Source organism: Scyliorhinus canicula, chromosome 6 (genome assembly GCF_902713615.1).
Source record: "Scyliorhinus canicula chromosome 6, sScyCan1.1, whole genome shotgun sequence".
Classification (NCBI taxonomy): domain Eukaryota; kingdom Metazoa; phylum Chordata; class Chondrichthyes; order Carcharhiniformes; family Scyliorhinidae; genus Scyliorhinus; species Scyliorhinus canicula.
The window spans coordinates 30339897-30359210 of record NC_052151.1 but is presented as its reverse complement, the minus strand read 5'-3'; the positions used below and the strand labels follow the sequence as shown (position 1 = coordinate 30359210).

At 46.8% G+C, this 19314-nt stretch overlaps 1 protein-coding gene across 1 annotated transcript in view; it reads right to left on the bottom strand.

Annotated features, from left to right (window-relative positions):
• anapc1 (anaphase promoting complex subunit 1) overlaps window positions 1–19314 on the bottom strand; it is a 309365-nt gene that overhangs the window by 206072 nt on the left and 83979 nt on the right. The window contains exons 22-26 of the mRNA XM_038799110.1: window positions 16159–16237; window positions 12633–12669; window positions 12462–12532; window positions 8077–8255; window positions 4974–5200 (exon numbers count right to left, since the gene is read on the bottom strand). Of these exons, the coding sequence (XP_038655038.1) occupies window positions 4974–5200; window positions 8077–8255; window positions 12462–12532; window positions 12633–12669; window positions 16159–16237 (593 nt within the window). The remainder of the gene's footprint in view (window positions 1–4973; window positions 5201–8076; window positions 8256–12461; window positions 12533–12632; window positions 12670–16158; window positions 16238–19314) is intronic.

Genomic DNA, 19314 nt, shown 5'->3' with positions numbered 1-19314 from the left:
GAGATGGATAGGAACACACAGAATGGCACGGTATTTAATTGGGGGTGGGGAAATTATACTGCTATTAGACAGGAGCTGAGGAGCTTAAAGTTGGAACAGTTATTCTTGGGGAAATCACAACCGTAATGTGGGGATTGTTTAAGGAGCACTTGCTGTGAGTGCTGGATAGTTTTGTCCCACTGAGATGAGGAAGGAATGGTAAGGTGAAGGAGCCTTGGATGACAAGAGAAGTGGAGCTTCTAGTCAAGAGGAAGAAGGAAGCTGACGTAAGGTTGAGGAAGCAAGGATCTGACTCGGCTCTGGAGGGTTACAAGGTAGCCAGGAAGGATCTCAAAAATGGACTTGGGAGAGCGAGATGGGGGCATGAAAATGCCCTGGCGTGAAGGATGAGGGAAAACCCCAAGGCATTCTACACCTACGTGAGAAATAAGATGATTAGAGTGAGAGTAGGGCCGATCAGGGATAGTGGAGGGAACTTGTGCCTAGAGTCCGAGGAGGTGGGGGAGGCCCTAAATGAATATTTTGCTTCAGTATCCACTGGAGAGAGGGACCTTGTTGCTTGTGAGAGCAGCATGAACCAGGTTAATAGACTCAAACATGTTGATATTAAGAAGGAGGATGTGCTGAAAATTTTGAAAAGCATCAGGATAGATAAGTTCCCTAGACCAGATGGTATATACCCACGGTTACTACAGAAAACGAGGGAGGAGATTGCTGCGCCATTGGCAATGATCTTTGTGTCCTCACTCTCCACTGGAGTAGTACCGGATGATTGGAGGGAGGCGAATGTTGTTCCCCTGTTCAAGAAAGGAACTAGGCAGGATTCTAGGAAGTGTGGAGGACAGAGGGATCTCGGGGTCCATGTACATAGATTCCTCAATGTTACCACCCAGGTTGATAGGGTTGTTAAGAAGGCGTATGGTGTGTTGGCTTTCATTAACAGGGGGATTGAGTTTAAGAGCCTCGAGGTTTTGCTGCAGCTTTATAAAACCCTGGTTAGACCACACTTGGAATATTGTGTCCAGTTCTGGTCGCCTCATTATAGGAAGGATGTGGATGCTTTGGAAAGGGTACAGAGGTGATTTACCAGGATATTGCCTGGACTGGAGGGCATGTCTTATGAAGAAAGGTGGCTGGTACAGGAATTGAACTGTGCTGCTGGCCTGTCTTGGTCTGCTTTCAAAGCCAGCGATTTAGCCCTGTGCTAAACAGCCCCAGAAGAGAGGTGACTTGAGAGAGGTGTACAAGGTGATGAGAGGCATGGATAGAGTGGATAGCCAGAGACTTTTCCCCAGGGCGGAAATGGCTGTCAGGATGGGACATAATTTTAAGGTGATTGGAGGAAGGTATAGGGGGATGTCAGGAATAGGTTCTTTACACAGAGAGTGGTGGGTGCGTGGAATGCACTGCCAGCAGAGGTGGTGGAGTCAGAGTCAGGAGGGACATTTAAGCGACTCTTCGACAGGCACATGGACAGCAGTAAATTGAAGGGGTGTAGGTTAGGTTGATCTTAGATTAGGATAAATGGTCAGCACAACACCGTGGGCTGAAAGGCCTGTACTGTGCTGCACTGTTCTATGTGCAGGTTAGGTGGATTGACCATGCAAAATTGCCCCTTAGTGTGCAAAGTTTAGGTGAGGTTACAGGTTGTATGGATAGTGTGGGGGAGTGAGCCTATGTAGGGTGCTCTATCAGAGGGCCGGTGCAGACTCGATGGGCTGAATAGCCTCCTTCTGCATTATAGGGATTCTATGATTTTATTATCTAGAATATGGTGACCCCAGTCTGCAGACACCAGAAGGCACAAAGCAGAAAGCCATGGTAAATGCTTGTTTTTCAGGCTGGAGGATGATAGGCATAGATAGATGTGCAGAGAGCAAAGGATGCAGGAACAGGAGCAGGCAATTCAGCCCTTCAAACCTGCTCCACCATTTAATAAGATTATGACTGATCGGATGCTCACTAAGTCCAATTTCCTGCCTCTTCTCCATGACCCTTAATTTCCCAACTGATTAAAAACCTATCGACCTCCACCTTGAAAATACTGAAGGACTCCACAGCTTCCTGGAGTAAAGAATTCCAATGATTCACTAATTTTTGCAAGGAAAAATTCTTCCTCAAATGAGCACCCCCTTATTCTGTGACTATGTCCTCTGATCCTGCACTCTCCCATGAGTGGGCACATCCTCCCAACATTTACTCTGTCTCTGAAGAATCGTATATGTTTCAATCCGATCATCTCTCATTCTTCTGAACTCCAAGGAGTACAGACCCGACCCATTTAGTCTTTCCTCATGTGGCAGTCCCTCCATATATATCTTTGCTTAAATAGGGGGGCCAAAACTGTGCACAGTATTCTAAATGTGAACTCACTCGTACCTTGCACAGTTGCAGCAACACCTCTTGACTTTTATACTCCTTTGCTTTTTTAAAATAAATTTAGAGTACCCAATTATTTTTTTTCCCAATTAAGGGGCAATTTAGCGTGGCCAATCCACCTAACCTGCACATCTTTGGGTTGTGTGTGTGTGTGTGTGTGTGTGTGTGGTGGGGGTGAAAACCACACAGACACGGGGAGAATGTGCAAACTCCACACAGACGGTGACCCGGGACCGGGATCGAACTTGGGCCCACAGCGCAGTAGGCAGCAGTGCTAACCACTGCTCCACCATCCCGCCCCCGGTCTGCAACTCCACCTTGGTTTTCTGGTCTTTCATTTTTTTGCCACGGCAAAATTGAGATGCTGGACTGATCTAGCCGCAAAGAACAGAGGGAAAAGACTGAACACTTCTCTGAAAAAGATGCACAATATTGGTGCAAAATATGATCCTTTACCACAGTTTGCAACACAGGCTGGATCTCACAATAGCTGCATGATAAAGCAGAAATCAAAGGCATCGTTCCACAAGCCAAGTGGCAGTCGTGGGGTGAAGGTGGAAAGAGAAAGAGGAATTTCTAAAATGTCCACCAGGAATGCGTTTCACTTCTGATTCAAGTTGAGGTGAACTAAAGGACAGACCAATAATTTCCTGTTTATTGGAATCCAATAAACGGTTGTACCGAGGTGTGCATTATGTCAGAGCCCAGCCCAAACCACAGAAAGTAAATAGATCTGTCGAAAACAAAGCTCAGATTAACATTTCAGTTTGATTCCTCCCATTCGGTGCAACCATTGGTTAAGGAGGCGAGTGGCTGAACGGCGCAGAACAGGAAGGCCACCGGTTCAATCGTTGGCCCCTGCCACAGGTGAGTGCACCTCAGCCAGCTTTTCCACTCCAGATCCTGACTGGAGACTCGTGCACAAATGTTAGGAGAAGGCAGGAGCAAATTGGGTTGTCCTTGCCCCACCCAACACACACACAGTCAAATCATTTGCTGCCAACATTGTCTGAGCTCACACATTAAAGAACGGCCACTTGAGAAAGACACTGGGGGAATGTGCAGCACAATAACCAAACCGAACGCAGATGCCTTCAGCAAGAAAGCTGGTGGCTGGAGAAGCCAACAGAATAGCCATTCATTAGTTCTTATTGCTTGCTTCAAGTCTCATTCATAGAGTGAAAGAACTGGCATTTACATAGTGCCTTCCCACAACATCAGTGTTCCAAAAGCCTTTTACAGCCAACCGCGTGCTTCTGGAGTGTAGGAAACGCAGCAGTCAAATTATCCACTACTAGCTCCCACAAAATGTAATCAGAGGTGTTTTAGGTGTTGGACATTTGCCATGACAACTTTTAGCAGCCACCTGAAGAGGGTCAGTTTAACGCCTCATCCAAAAGGCAGTGCAGCATTCCCTCAGTATTGCACTGAAGTGTCAAGCTGGGTTTTCTGCTCAAATTTCTTTGGCTCGGAGGCGTGAGCTGGTCCCTGTTGGATAATCGCTCCTTATTCTATCAAACAAACATTTCCAAGTTCTAATCTCCATGAATGAATGAATAGGTCACAACAGCACTCATTTTGCAATGTTTTTTGTGATATACTCACTCTCTCTCGAATCTTGAAGCATTGCTTCTGATTGCAGTATGAAAGAGGTTGAGAGCACAGTCAATTGCAGCTGTGCCAGTTCCTTGCTACGGGAAAAGACCCTGTGTGGGATTCTCCGAGCCGGAATCATGATCGGCGCAGGGGCAGAGAATGGGAGTTTACGCCGAAATCTAGTCCGATGCTGCTCCGGTCCCCGGAGAATAGCCGCGAATTGCGGGCGCAGTCTACACGACGTGGGTAGGGGGCCATTGACAGAGGCCCCTGCAGCGATTCTCCCAGGAAAACTGGCCGAGTTCCTGACGGCTTTGTCTGACGGGAACAGCCTCCCTGGTGGGGGGTGTGGGGGGATCCTTCACTGGGTGGGGGCCTCACAGATGGCCAGGCAACCGATTGGGCAGCACCGATCTGCGGGCGCGGCCAATCTCGGGGGCACCTACTTCGTTCATCATGGTCCACGATGTGAGTCTGCCATGCCGCATGAGGCAGCCGCTGCATGCCGCCGCCGTGCGCATGCACGGACTCCCGACCGGAAGTGCAGGGCCCCGTATCCGCAGCCATAGCTGCGAGGAGCACTACGGGGTTCTGCTAGTCCAGAGTGAAACGCCCACGTTTTGACACTTTGAGGTTGGAGTGGCACATAGCCCCATTATTAGAGATTCCCGCCCCCCTAGCTGTAGACCACTGACTCCAAACATGCACAAAAGGTTGCTCAGAAACGAAACTGCGAGATGCTCAAAGATAGTATCGAACTATTTTCCCCTCTAGATCCCTTCCCCCACCAATGGCTGAAATTCCTCTCCTCCACTTGCTATCACTTCTCACCAAAATCTGCCCTGGTGGATTGTGGACATGGGCTCCATTCCATGACACCCATCAAACACCATACTGGGGCTTCAATATGCTCTCATACCAGGCTGATAGAACGGTGACAATTGCAATTCCGATAACCAGTGTGTAAGCTAGAGCTTGTTTTTGAAATGCTTCTTTACCTGTTTTCCTTCTCCTCAATATACTCGTGGTCACTCACTTCTGGCATCTGTACAACATTAACACGGACAGGGTGTGTGCTCTGAAGCAGGCGCCGAACCTCCTGAACACGCAGATCTTCATTCCAGATTAAGGACATCAAATCCTGATTCATGTCATTCATTCCATCTTCCTCTTCCTCAGCTTCATTCCCAGAGGCTCCGTCAGATAGCAACACGTGCCCAAGAGCCTGCGGGGGAGATCACATTAGCACATAAGCAGTTTCTGGACATTTCGGAGAGGAATAGCTTGCAGTCCCATCATGGCTCAGCTGATTAAGATAGCGACTAACTCAGCCTTGCTCAGGAGGATGCTACTGAGTTATGTAATCTGGGGCGGGGGTGGGGAAAGTGTTGCAATTGGCCTCAGTGTCCTGGGTTAGGGAGGGGGATAAGAACCGAAATTCCTCCACCCCTTCCCAATTTCCAGTCATCCCTGCTGGAAGTGCGTAGGTGTCATGAATGTGAAGGCATCACACCAATGTTGCCGTTCCCCCGCCCCAGTAGCCAGCTGTCACTCATGTAAAGACTCACATTCGAATACTGACTGCTTGATGGTGTAGAATGACCAAGTCTTGTGGGAATGTAAAGTAAGTAAAAGTCGCCATAGTCCCAGATGACCATAGGCTGCTTTCCCCTTTGAGGGGCAGAGCTGCCTGGCGGTGATTTAACCTGAGGATCACCACATCTCAGGCGAGGGGCAAGGTGAGAAGGCGGGTGAATAACCTCAGCCGGTACAGGAATTGAACCCGCCCTGCTGGTCTCGCTCTGCGTCACAAACCAGCTGTCCAGCCAATTGAGCTAAACCAGTGGAAATGTACCCTGGCCAAACATTTATAACCTCAGGCGGAGGAGAGAGAAAACACTGAGAGGAACGTACAAAGAGCAGTTGTAGCTGACACTCTGTAATCTTGGCTTCGTGTTAAATGGGCCAGGAATGACAGATAGGCGTTTGAAAATACAATAGTTGCTTTTCATGAAACAATACCCTAATTTATATTGATAGTTTGAGGTCACATCGGTAGAGTGATTCAATCATTCGGTGTATTATAATAATAATTAATGATAATCTTTATTAGTGTCACAAGTAGGCTTATATTAACATTGTAATGAAGTTACTGTGAAAATCCCCTCGTTGCCACATTCCGACGCCTGCTCGGGTACACAGAGGGAGAATTCAGAATGTCCAATTCACCTAACAAGCACATCTTTCGGAACTTGTGGGAGGAAACCGGAATGGGCTCCCCATGTCTGCGTGGGTTTCTTCCGAGTGCTCTAGTTTCCTTCCACAGTCCAAAGATGGGCGGGGTCAGTGGAGTGGCTATGCTAAATTGCCCCTTAGTGGCCAGGGGACGTACAGGTTGGTTGATGAGGTTGCAGGGATAGGGTAGTACATGGATCGGTGCAGACTTGATGGGCCAAATGGCCTCCTTCTGTACTGGAGGGATTCTATGATTCTATGAAATCCACAAGTTTCTAATTCAGGGTGCCACCAACTAGTCAAGAATGTCGACACTTGTACCAGTGCAAAGCATATTGACTCAAACATTTTCCAAAGGAATTTACATATAAGGCCCATGTTTCTCACTCGAGTTAGCTCCACCAGTTCAGCTCAGTTGGCTGGTTTGTGATACAGAGCAAGGCCAACAGAGCGGGTTCAATTCCCTTACCGGCTGAGGTTATTTATGACGGCCTTCTCAACTTTGCCCCTCGGTGGTGATCTTCAGGTTAAATCACCACCAGGCAGCTCTCCCCCCATCAAAGGGGAAAGCAGTCTTTGTGTGGACCAAGGTTCCCTTCTAAGCTGCGCACCATTCAGTAATCCAGAATGTACCATGCCATGCAGCAAACGGATTGCGTACAATAGCAAAAAGCTAGAGGGAATGTTGAGCTTTATGTGCCAAACTTTATGCTACTTTTAGGGGCAGAACATTGGCACAGTGGTTACCACTTCTTCCCCATAGCACCAGGGACTCAGATTCAATTCCGGCCTTGGGGGTGACTGTGTGCAGTTCGCATTTTCTCCCCGTGTCTGCGTGAGTTTCCTCCGGGTACTCCAGTTTCCTCCCACTGTCCAAAGATGTGCAGGTTAGATGAATTGGCCAAGCTAAATTGTCCCTTAGTGTCCAGGGATGTGCAGGTTAGACGGAGGTACAGGGATCAGGCGTGGGGCCTGGTTAGGGTGCTCTTTTGGAGGGACACTGCAGAACCGGTTGGGCTGAATGGCCTCCTTCTGCACTGTCGGGATTCTATGGATGCTTCTCACTTGCGGTTACTTTGCAAGAAATTGCGCCAAGTCTGACAAAAATTGCACAAATTCAACATCTGACACATGCAGGAATGGCATTCATTTATCACGAAAACTGTCTTCATAGATCAGCATTCGTTGACCTGTGTGAACGCTTCAGCCCCGCAAATCAAGTTCATATGTTTTGGTCCTGTCCGAAACTGAAGGGGTACTGGGGGGAGGTCTTCAGGGTTATCCCAAGGGTGGTGCATGCAAGGTTTGAACCAGGTCCCCTGGAAGCCATATTTGGGGTGTCGGATCAGCCGGTATTGGAAGCTAAGGCATATGTCTTAGCCTTTGCCTTGCTGATTGCCTGAAGGCGGGTCCACAGCTTCTCCGCCCTGTGACACGGCTTGGCGGGGGGACCTGCTAGCATTTTTAATGCTCGAGAAGGTGAAGTTTGAGCTAAGGGGAAGAGTGGAAGGGTTCTACAATTCATGGACATTGTTTATCATGCACTTTCAAGAATTGGATGACATCGAACATTAGGGGGAAGAGGGGGGTTGAGGGTATGGGTAATTGGTGATGATGTGTGGGATCACTGTTCATTCTTTTCTTTGTTCTGTATTTAAGATGTTGGGGTTTATAGGATGAAGAGGTTGTTGGTCAGGGGATTAACATTGTATTTGTTACTGTAGGTTATTTGTTGTTGGGATGTAGATTTGATGGAAATGTGAAAATGGAGGAGAATAAAAATATTTTTTTAAAAATAGATCAGCATTAGAAGCTTCAAGACAAACCCTTCCGTTCTCACAGCTCACGCTGACCGTATGAACTTACAGATTTTGTCTTGTGCAGATTTCCTTCATGTGCCTGCTTGGAAAGGTCCTGACGTCCAATAAGTGAACAGGCAGCTTCAGACCAATCTGAGGAAGATTGTTCACGGCAGTGATAAATAGCATCCCGTATTGGGAGAGCAACCCCAAAGGGAACAGACTCCAAATCCTTCAAGGTAAATCCTGGAGAAGTAATGGAACACAGGTGATTTTTACACTGAATGTTCTTGCTTTATAAAGGTGTTAACTATACGATAGATATCGGGATACTATTAACACCAAGGAAAATGATGTAGAGGTAAAGGATCAGCCATGGTCTGTTTGAATGTCGAAGCAAGTTCAATGGGTCAAATGGCCTCCTCCTGCTCCTTTGTTCCTCCAGGTAACTGGTGCACACACATGCATGTACAAAGCATCTTGCAGGCACTTAACAATATTATCATAGAATTTACAGTGCAGAAGGAGGCCATTCTGCCCATCGATTCTGCACCGGCTCTTGGAAAGAGCACCCTACCCAAGCCCACACCTCCACCCTATCCCCATAACCCAGTAACCCCACCCAACACTAAGGGTAATTGTGGACACTAAGGGCAATTTATCGTGGCCAATCCACCTAACCTGCACATCTTTGGACTGTGGGAGGAAACCGGAGCACCGGAGGAAACCCACGCATACACAGGGAGGATGTGCAGACTTCGCACAGATAGTGACCCAAGCCGGAATCGAACCTGGGACCCTGGAGCTGTGAAGCAATTGTGCTATCCACAATGCTACCCTGTTGTATGGCATTGTAGTTTTCTTTCTTTTGGGGGGGTGAATTCTACTCAGCACTTTCTAATCACAGATTGGTTAAATAGAGGCCTCAAGACACACACCTACTCCAACTTGCTTGGCTGTGCAATAACCCAAAGTTTGATCCCTACTGTTCTGAAGTTGTCGATCTCAGCTCCAGATCATCAGAAATGTGCTCCAAACGGCCTCAGCTGGGATGTGAATAAGGGGCAATCACAGGGAGCAAGCTCACTCTGAGGCATCCCTCATTCCAACAGCCGTCCGGCAGTCACTGTGCAGGTGCCCGTGAATATAAACTGCCTGAATGAGGTCTGTGGAGGTGCCGAGCACTAACCAAATTGTACAAGGAGTCTACACCTTCAGGAGGACTTGCTTACGGTTGCTTACAAGAGTAAGGCTGCTTCAAGAATACCACCATCATACCGGTGCCAAAGAATAACTAGGCAACGTGCCTCAATGACTACCGTCCAGTGGCTTTGACATCGATCATAATGAAGTGCTTCGAGATGTTGGTCATGAGACACATCAACTCCATACTCCCAGAATGCCCTGATCCACTGAAATTTGCATACCGCCAAAACCTTCCTGGCCTTACACTCATCCCTGGAACATCTCGACAACAAGGATTCCCACGTCAGACTCCTATTCATTCAACACCATAATCCGCATTCAACACCATAATCCCAGCCAAGCACATATCAAAACACCAAAACCTGGATTTGGCACCTCCCTCTGCAACTGGATCATTGACCTTCTGGCCCATAGACCATAATCAGTAAGGATAAACAACACCTTCTCCACGATAGTCCTCAATATCTGGGTCCTGCAAGGCTGCGTACTTAGCCCCCTACTATACTCCCTATACACACACGACTCCAACTCCATCTACAATTTGGCTCCAATCCCATTTACAAGTTTGCTGATGATACGGCCGTAGTAGGTTGGATCTCAAACAACGATGAGTCAGAGTACAGGAGGGAGATAGAGAACCTCGTGGAATGGTGTAACGACAACAACCCTTCAACGTCAGCAAAACTAAGGGCTGGTCATTGACATCAGGAAGCAAAGTATCGTTCACATCCCTGTCTGCATCAATGGTGCCAAGGTGGCGATGGTTCACAGCTTCAAATTCCTAGGTACGCACATCACCAACAATCTGTCTTGATCCACCCACATCGATACTACAGCCAAGAAAGCACAACAGCGCCTATACTTCCTCATGAAACTAAGGAAATTTGGCATGTCCACATTGAGTCTTACCAGTTTTTACAGATGTACCATAGAAAGGATCCTATCTGGCTGCATCACAGTCTGGTATAGCGACTGCTCGACCCAGGACAGTAAGAAACTAGAGACATGAACACAGCCCTGTCCAGCACACAAACCCACCTCATGTTCATTGACTGTCTACACCTCCCGCTGCCTTGGGAAAGTGGGCAGCGCAATCAAAATCCTCTCCCACCTGGGTTATTCTCTCTTCCAACCTCTTCCATCGGGCAGGATATATAAAAGTGTGAGAACACGCACTAACAGATTCAAAAACAGCTTCTTCCCTGCTGTTGCCAGACTCCTCAATGGCCCTCTTATGGACTGAACTGATCTCTTCACACATCTTCTCTACTGAGTAGTACTACACTCTGTATGCTTCACCCGATATCTGTGTCTATGTATTTACTTTGTGTATTTATCGTATATCCTATGTTTTTTCATATTATGGAATGATCTGTCTGGAGGGCAGCATGGTGGCACAGTGGTTAGCACTGCTGCCTCATGGCACCGAGGTCCCAGGTTCGATCCCGGCACTGTCCGTGTGGAGTTTGCACATTCTCCCAGTGCTTGCGTGGGTTTAGCCCCCACAACCCAAAGATGTGCAGGGTAGGTGGATCGGCCACGCTAAATTGCACCTTAATTGGAAAAAATGATTTGGGTACGCTAAATTTGAAAAAAAAGGAACGATCTGTGTGGACTCTATGCAGCACAATACTTTTCACTGTACCTCGGTACACATGACAATAAATCCAAATCAGCAGCATGTGAAGTAGTAAACTGTAAATGTAATTCCATGTCTTAATGCATGGCAATGAGGTTGAAAGTTCTGTGCCAATGGGTTTACTTATTTTGTTATCATTGCCTGAAAAGGTGGTGGAAGCAGATTCAAAAGGGAATGGAACTAATTTGAGACCATTTCAAAGAGTCAACATAAGTACAATGGGCCAAACATCCTCCTTCTATGCTATTAGTTTTGGTTTTGCCCATCGGCTCCCAAGCTCTTTGGAGAGTTGTGGCGGCATAGTGGTATTGACTCAGGCTAATATTGCTCTGGAGACCTGGGTTTGAATCCCACCATGGCAGATGGTGAAGTTTGAATTTTTTTTAAAATCTGGAATTAAAAATCAAATGATAACCATGAAACTATTGTCAATTGTCGTAAAAACCCATCTGGTTCACTACTGTCCTTTAGGGAAGTAAATCTGCCATCCTTGCCAATCTGGCCTACATTTGACTCCAGATCCACAGCAAAGTGGTTGACTCAAGTGTCCATGAAATGGCTGAGTAAACTACTCAGTTCAAGGGCAATTAGGGATGGGCAATAAAATTCTGGACCAGCCAGTGATGCCCACATTCCATTAATGAATAAAAAAAATGACCATGCTGTTATGGGCCAGGGTTTAGAGAACCCCAAAGTGTATCATGGAGTTCACCTGACCCATAACTTTTAATAGATTGTGATATGGGGAGCACACGGCCCACTCTACAGGTGTGGTACAGCAGAAATAGAAAAGTATTTTTTAAAGCAAAACCATGTTTACTCTATGAACTCAAGTTGACCTTTTTAAAACATAGTGAACATCTTAGCAACCATTAATTCAAATACAACCCCCAAAGCCGACAACATTAAGTAATCCTTTAAGCTTTCCTTTTAACATCCATAAGACTTTTTTTAAAAAACTTTTCACAGAAGCACATCAGGTAAAAGTCACTATTGAGAGCAGTTATTAGTTTTAAATCACCAAAGGATCGATTTATAGTGTTAGATTACAGAGAGACCCATACACCTTCTTGCTGTGACTGCAGCTATCCAGTTCTGAAAACGAACTAAAACACATCCTGCTGCAAGCAGCCTAAAACAAAAGTAAAAAGCTGACATACAGCCCAGCTCCACCCACTCTCTGACATCACTGCAGTAACGAACACCCATTTCTTAAAGGTACACTCACTACAGATATTTATATACACACCCATTTATAAACACCCATTTCTTAAAGGTACTCTCACATGACAATGCACAATGATGGGATGGAGCTCTACTCCCAGGTAGGTACAAAAGATGCTGCAAGACTTCATCGGAGAGCAGTCCACAATATCAGACTTCCCTTTCCATCCTCTTTTTAAAGGAGGAGTTCCTGGTCTCTTCCCCCCCCCCCCCCCCCTTCCTGCTCCCCTCATAGCTGGCTCAGTCCTGCGAGTGTTTGAAACTGCAGCTGTCAGACAGCTAGACTGTGTGATGTCTTGGTGCTCCAAATTGATGCACTGCTGGCCATGCAATGTTCAGATATTTAAAAATATTACAGTGACATTTCTGACTTAGATGCTTACCTAAGTTTGTAAGCGAGACCACCAGCTTTGCCGCTAGGCTGGAGGACAAGGTGCCTGGATTCAAACTGAGCCTGAGGAGAGATAGAGACATATTTATAAATACGGGCTTTGCATCAGTCAGCAGCAGAATGCAGAGAAAATTGCCATGCCAACGGTTTTGACGTTCATTACCTTTTGTCATCTTCCTCCGCTTGCTGCTTCCTTTGCCCTGTTGAATTGTTTTGAACATGTCGTGGTTTAAAGGTGACAACATTATTACAGGTGAGGACATCATTTCAACCTCAGCCCTTCCAATTGCTAGCTACACCTCAACGGGATTGTTACAACCCCCATTCTGGATGTATATATTTTAACAATATTCTGTGATAAACAGAAACTGAAGCACAGCACGGCTTCCACTGGGGCCTTTTATGAGCTCACGTGACAAGGAATCATTGCGAGGGGAAACAGCACTCATACCATCAAACTGCACAACACCAAGAGCGTAAAATTCTCTCAGATGCGTAACTCGCATCCTTTGTGAAAGATGAAGCACATCATTATTCACCAGAGTGATAAGGGGGTGTGATTACAAAAGTATGCGCTCTGTTTAACTTTGCAGGCTCTTGTAATTCAGCCTGCTTACTGGGTCCAGTCATTCGTCACATTCCAACAACCATCATGATTTGTACACTTGCCCTACGTAGCATGACGTCCCGGCTGCAGTGAGAATGCCCCTGCTGTGTGATAACTCACTTATGGACTACTGCAAAACAATTAGCTTGCTAAACAGGAAAAGCAAAGACAATTCACAAGGATGATGCCAGAAACTAAGAGGTTGTAACCATCAGGAGTAACTGAACTGGCTGGGGTTCTTATCTCTGGAGGGGAGATGGCTTGGGGAGAGGGGCCAAATAACCTGATGGAGGCCCTCCAGGTTATGAAAGGATGTGTTTGGGTAGACGCAAGAAGTAGGGAGCATAAATATATGAATGTCATTAATAGATGAGGGAAGCCAGTGGCATGGCGGTATGATCACTGAACTGATCATCTACAGACCCAGGGAAATGCTCGTGCGAGCCAGGTTCGAATCCCACCACGGAATTAAAAATCTAATGCTAACCATGAACAAACTGTTGATTGTCGTTAAAAACCTATCTGGTTCACTAATGTCCTGCCGTCTTCATCAGGTCTGGCCTACATGTGACTCCAGGCCCACAGCAATGCAGTTGACTTTTCAATACCCTCCGAACAACGGCAATTAAGGATAGGCAATAAATGCAGGCCGAGCCATTGATGCCCACCTTCCACAAACAAATTTTTTAAAATGCAGTAGGTAAACAGGAGAAAATTATAAAATCTACAGTGCAGGAGACGGCCATTCGGCCCATCGAGTCTGCACCAGCCCTTGAAAGGAGCACCCTACTTAAGCCAGCCTCCACCATATCCCTGGAGGGGCTGGTTTAGCATTGTGGGCTAAACAGCTGGCTTGTAATGCAGAACAATGCCAGCAGCGCGGGTTCAATTCCAATTCCCATACCAGCCTCCCCAAACAGTTGCCGGTATCTGGCTTTTCACAGTAAATTCATTGAAGCCTACTTGTGACAATTAGCGATTATTATTGTTATTAACCCAGTAATCCCACCTAAGCTTTTGGACACTAAGAGGCAATTTAGCATGGCCAATCCACCTAACCTGCACGTCTTTGGGAGGAAACCGGAGCACCCGGAGGAAACCCACCCAGACCACGGGGAGAAAGTGCAAACAGTTACCCGAAGTCGGAATTGAACCCGGGTCCCTGGAGAAGTAAGGCAACAGTGCTAACCACTGCACCGTCCCAAACGTCTTTACCCAGAGAACATGGAACTGGCTACCTCAAGTATATATACGTGAGGAGAAAGGTTATTTTTATAGGGTTGCGGGGGGGGGACAAGATGAGGTGGGAGGAAGATTGTGTGGAACAGAAACATCAGAAAAGATTCGATGGGCCGAATGGCCTGTTTCTGTTCGTAAATTTCAGACAGCATCGCGTTCTCTTCCTTCAGGGTTTCCATTCCCACCCTTTACTGTTCTTGAAATTCTAAACACTTTGCAGCCTTTTATTTTAAATTTCTCTTGTTTTTCTGCTATTTAGGCTCTCAAAAGGGAATTAGACTGTTATCGGGGAAGGAAGACTGTGCAGGGTTACAGGCTGGAGAATGGTACAAAGTAAATTGCTCATTCGGAGAGCCGGGGCAGGCACGATGGGCCGAATGGCCTCCCTCTTGCGCTGTAACAATCCTGAGAAGGACAGCCCTACTCCTGTCAGTTTAAAAGAATATTGTGAAAACGAAATCAAGAAATAAACAGAGCAGGATGACTTTCTTAACTCGTGACTGATCCGCTGGAAGATAAGGAAGGAATGAAAGAAAAAGGGGCAAGAATGAAATAAAAGCAAGCAAAAGAAATTGCATTCATAAAACAGTGACTTTCATGACCACAGAATGTCCTCGAGCATTATACAGCTAATTTCGAAACGTGGTCAGTGGTGGAACGAGTGAAAACAGAAGCCAACTTCTGTGCAGCGAGCTCCCACACACAGCAACAGGGTAAACAAGTAGATTATCTGTTTGGTGGCATTAGTTAAGAGATGATTACTGGCCGGGGCACCCAGTCTCCTTGTTCGAAATAATGCTGCGGGATCTAAACAGATTACATATGAAGTATAACTTTTGGTGAGTGGGCCCTCAAGTAGAATTCTTTTTAACCCTTTCTGCTTGCAGCTAACATCTAGTTGCTTTGATGCAAGGCTCCAATTAGACAACTACCACTTACGATCAGACGCTTTCTCTTCCCTTTGATTTTGCAAAATGGACCACGTGGGACTCTTGGAGTCCATCAATGCTCCTTCTGAACTTGTTGCCTGGGAGAGTTTTCAAGAACGGCCTAGGAGGTGGTGGACTCTCTTACATCCTCCACAGACACCAAGTTTCTGCTGGATGCACCCATTGAGTAACAGGCGTGGTTTGTTTGCTGGGTGGGGGTAGAGGGTGTTGTGATGGAGATAATCAAACCTCCACCTCACACCCCTTTACCTTTCCAGAAAGACAAAATCATGTCGCTCCCAGTCTTAGATTAACTTTGCTCCCCGGGGATTCACTTCAATGGATAAAGTTTATTTTCTGAGGCATTGCAGCTTTATGGGGCAGCTCCTCTGTGTGAGTTGCATTTCTGTGTCACATCAATGACTTTAGCAGCGAGAGCTTTACAAATCATTCTCAGCCAAGCAAATTCTTTGGACGAACTTAAAACATGTAAGCAATTTTCTGACTAGTAGCGTGCCTGGCATACTTATTGCCGGCTCTTATGGAAATTAACCCCCACGTGCACTTCAAGCACAAGAGCCCTGGAGTCTTGTGCTCAGCAGAACAGCTCACCGTTAGCTGTACGATAGGGAATGGGAGGGAATGCAAGCCTTTCTGTTCTGGTTCTGTCTGCCTCCCATCAGCTCGTGTGTGGGTACTTTACCCATTGGCTGCCAGCAGCAACAGAAAATGGGCCAAAGGTGGACGCAGAATTAATAAGCCCTGACCACACACTGAAAGGAATATTTACCCACAGGCGTCATCACAAATATTGAGGCCCACGGCAAAATTGCTACCAGCAAAGTGGAACATTTTCAGTATCCTTCCCAAATATGGCAGAAAAAGGAATTCCCATTTGAAGAAAGGCCAAGTACCTGCTGCGATCCTCGATAAATACATGGACGGCTCATGGCAGAGTGCCTTCTCATCACCAAGTATGTACAGTGCAAAACTCTGCAACAGAAACAAAGATGCACAATTTAGCAAGAGAATATCATAAACCACTTGACCTCTCGCACCCTTCAATAATTTCCTCTGCTGGTGCAAATGGCCTCATTCTGCGCCGCAACAGCCCGATAATTATGTGATACTGCAAAGTTGTTAGACTTAAATTGTCTGTCGACCTTCTTTTCCTCTTCTGACCTCTATTTTCTCTTCACCAGTTGTATAACTTAAAGGTATTTTAAAATATTATTTTGCAGCTTGTGGGCGTCGCTGGCTAGGCCAGCATTTGTTGTTCATCCCTCATTGCCCCCGAGAAGGTGGTGGTGAGCTGCCTTCATGAGCGGTTGCAGTCCATACAGTGCAGGTGCACCCAAAGTGCTGTTAGGGAGGGCGTTCCAGGATCTTGACCCAGCGACAGTGAAGGAACGGTGATGTATTTCCACGTCAGGGTGGTGAGTGAACCTCCAGGTGGTGGGGTTCCCAGGTATCTGCTGCTCTTGGCCTTCTAGATGGTTGTGGGTTTGGAAGGTGCTGTCTAAGGAACTTTGGCGAGTTCCTGCAGTGCAACTTGTAGATGGTACACTCGGCAGCCACTGTTCATCGGTGGTGGAGGGTTTGAATGTTTGTGGAAGAGGGAGCAATCAAACCGGCTGCTTTGTCATGGATGGTGTCAAGCTTCATGAGTGTTGTTGGAGCTGCACTCATCCAGGCCAGTGGAGCTTATTCCATCACACTCCTGACTTGTAGATGGTGGACAGGCTTTGGGGGTGAGGAGGTGAGTTAATTGCCGTAGGATTCCTAGCCTTTGACCTGCCCTGGTGGCCACACTATTAATATGAAAAAATGAAATGAAAATCGCTTATTGTCACAAGTAAACTTCAAATGAAGTTACTGTGAAAAGCCCCTAGTCGCCACATTCCGGCACCTGTTCGGGGAGGCTGGTACGGGATATGGCTAGTCAGGTTCAGTTTCTGATCAATGGCAAACCCCAAGATGTTGATGGTGGGGGATCCAACAATGGTAATGCCATTGAATATCAAGGAGCGATGGTCAGATCCTCTCTTGTAGGAGATGGTCATTGCCTGGCACTTGTGTGGTGCGAATGTTACTTGACACTTGAAGCCTGGATATTGTCCGGATCTTGCTGCATTTGGACATGGACTGCTTCGTTATCCGAGGAGTCGCAAATGGTACTGAACATTGTGCAGTCATCCGCAAACATCCCCACTTCCAACCTTAGGATGGAAGGAAGGTAATTTATGAAGCAGCTGAAGATGGTTGAGCCTCAGATGCTATACTATCCTGAGGAGCTCCGGTATTGATGTCCTGGAGTTGGGATGATTGACCTCCAACCACCACAACCATCTTCCTTTATGCCAGGTATGCCCCCAACCAGCGGTGAGTTCTCCCCCCCCCCCCCCCCCCCAACCGACTCCCATTGACTCCAGTTTAGCTAGGGCTCCTTGATGCCATACTCAGTCAAATGCTGTCTTGATGTTAAGGGCAATTACTCTCACCTCACCTCTGGCATTCAGCTATTTTGTCCATGTTTAAACCAAGACTATAATGAGGTCAGGGGCTGTGTAATCCTGGCGGAACCCAAACTGAGCGCCCATGAGCTGGCTATTGCTGAGTAAGTGCCGCTTGATAACTCTGTTGATGACTCCTTCCATCACTTTGCTGTTGACGGAGAGTAGGCTGATAGAGCAGTAATTGGCTGGGTTGGATTTGTCCCGTTTCTTGTGTACAGGACACACCTGGGCAATTTTTCACTTTGCCGGGTAGGTGCCAGTATTGCAGCTGTACTGGAACAGCATGGCTAGAGGTGCAGCAAGTTCTGGAGCACAAGTCTAAATGCTTCTTAAATGTTGTGACGGTTCCCGTCTCTACCACCCTTTCAAGAAGTGAGTTCCAGATTACCACAATCCTCTGGGTGAAAATGTTTTTCCTCAAATTCCCTCTAAATCTCGTGCTCCTTAACTTAAATCTATGCCCCGTGGTTATTGACCCCTCTATTAAGGGGAAAAGCTTCTTCCCATCAGCATTTTGTAAACCTTGATTATGTCCCGCCTCGGCCTTCTCTGCTCCAAGGACAATAACCCCAGCCTCTCTTCATAGCTGAAACACTCCAGCACAGGCAACATCCTGGTGAATCTCCTCTGCACCCTCTCTTGTGCAATCACATCCTTCCTGTAGTGTGGCAACCAGAATTGCACACAGTACTCTAGCTATGGTCTCACGAGCGTTTTATACAGCTCTGTCATAACCTCCCTTCTCTTATATTCTATGCTCCGGCTAACAAAGGCAAGTATCCCATATGCCTTCTTAACCACCTTATCTCGCTGTCCTGCTGCCTTCAGGGATCTTTGGACATGCACACCAATATCCCTCTGTTCCTCTGTACTTCCCAGCATCCTACCGTTCATTGTGTACTCCCTTGTATTGTTAGTCCTCCCAAATTATGCAACATCTCACACTTTTCAGGGTTAAATTCCATTTGTTACTGTTCTGCCCATTTAAACAGCCCATCCACATCATCTTGTAATTGAAGGATTTCCTCCTTGCTATTTACACCACCAATTTTCGCGTCATCTGCGATCAAGGGCTGGTTTAGCACAGTGGGCTAAACAGCTGGCTTGTAATGCAGAACAAGGCAGCAGCGCAGGTTCAATTCCCGTTCCGGCCTCCCCGAACAGGTGCTGGAATGTGGCAACTAGGGGCTTTTCACATTAACTTCATTGAAGCCTACTTTTGACAATAAGCGATTATTATTGTCATACCTCCCACATTCACCGTCTAGATTAATGTGCACTACAACAGCAAGGGACCCAGCACCGATTCCTGTGGTACAACACTGGACATAGGTCCCAGTCACAAAAACAACCTCCGACCACCACCCTCTGCTTTCTGCCACTAAGTCAATTTTGAATCCAAATTGCCCTGGATCCCATGGGCTCCTACCTTCTTGATCAGTCTCCCATGAGAGACCTTGTCAAAAGCCTTACTGAAGTCCATGTAGACTACATCAACTGCACTGCCCTCATCTACACACCCAGTCACCTCCTTGAAAAATTCAATCAATTCAA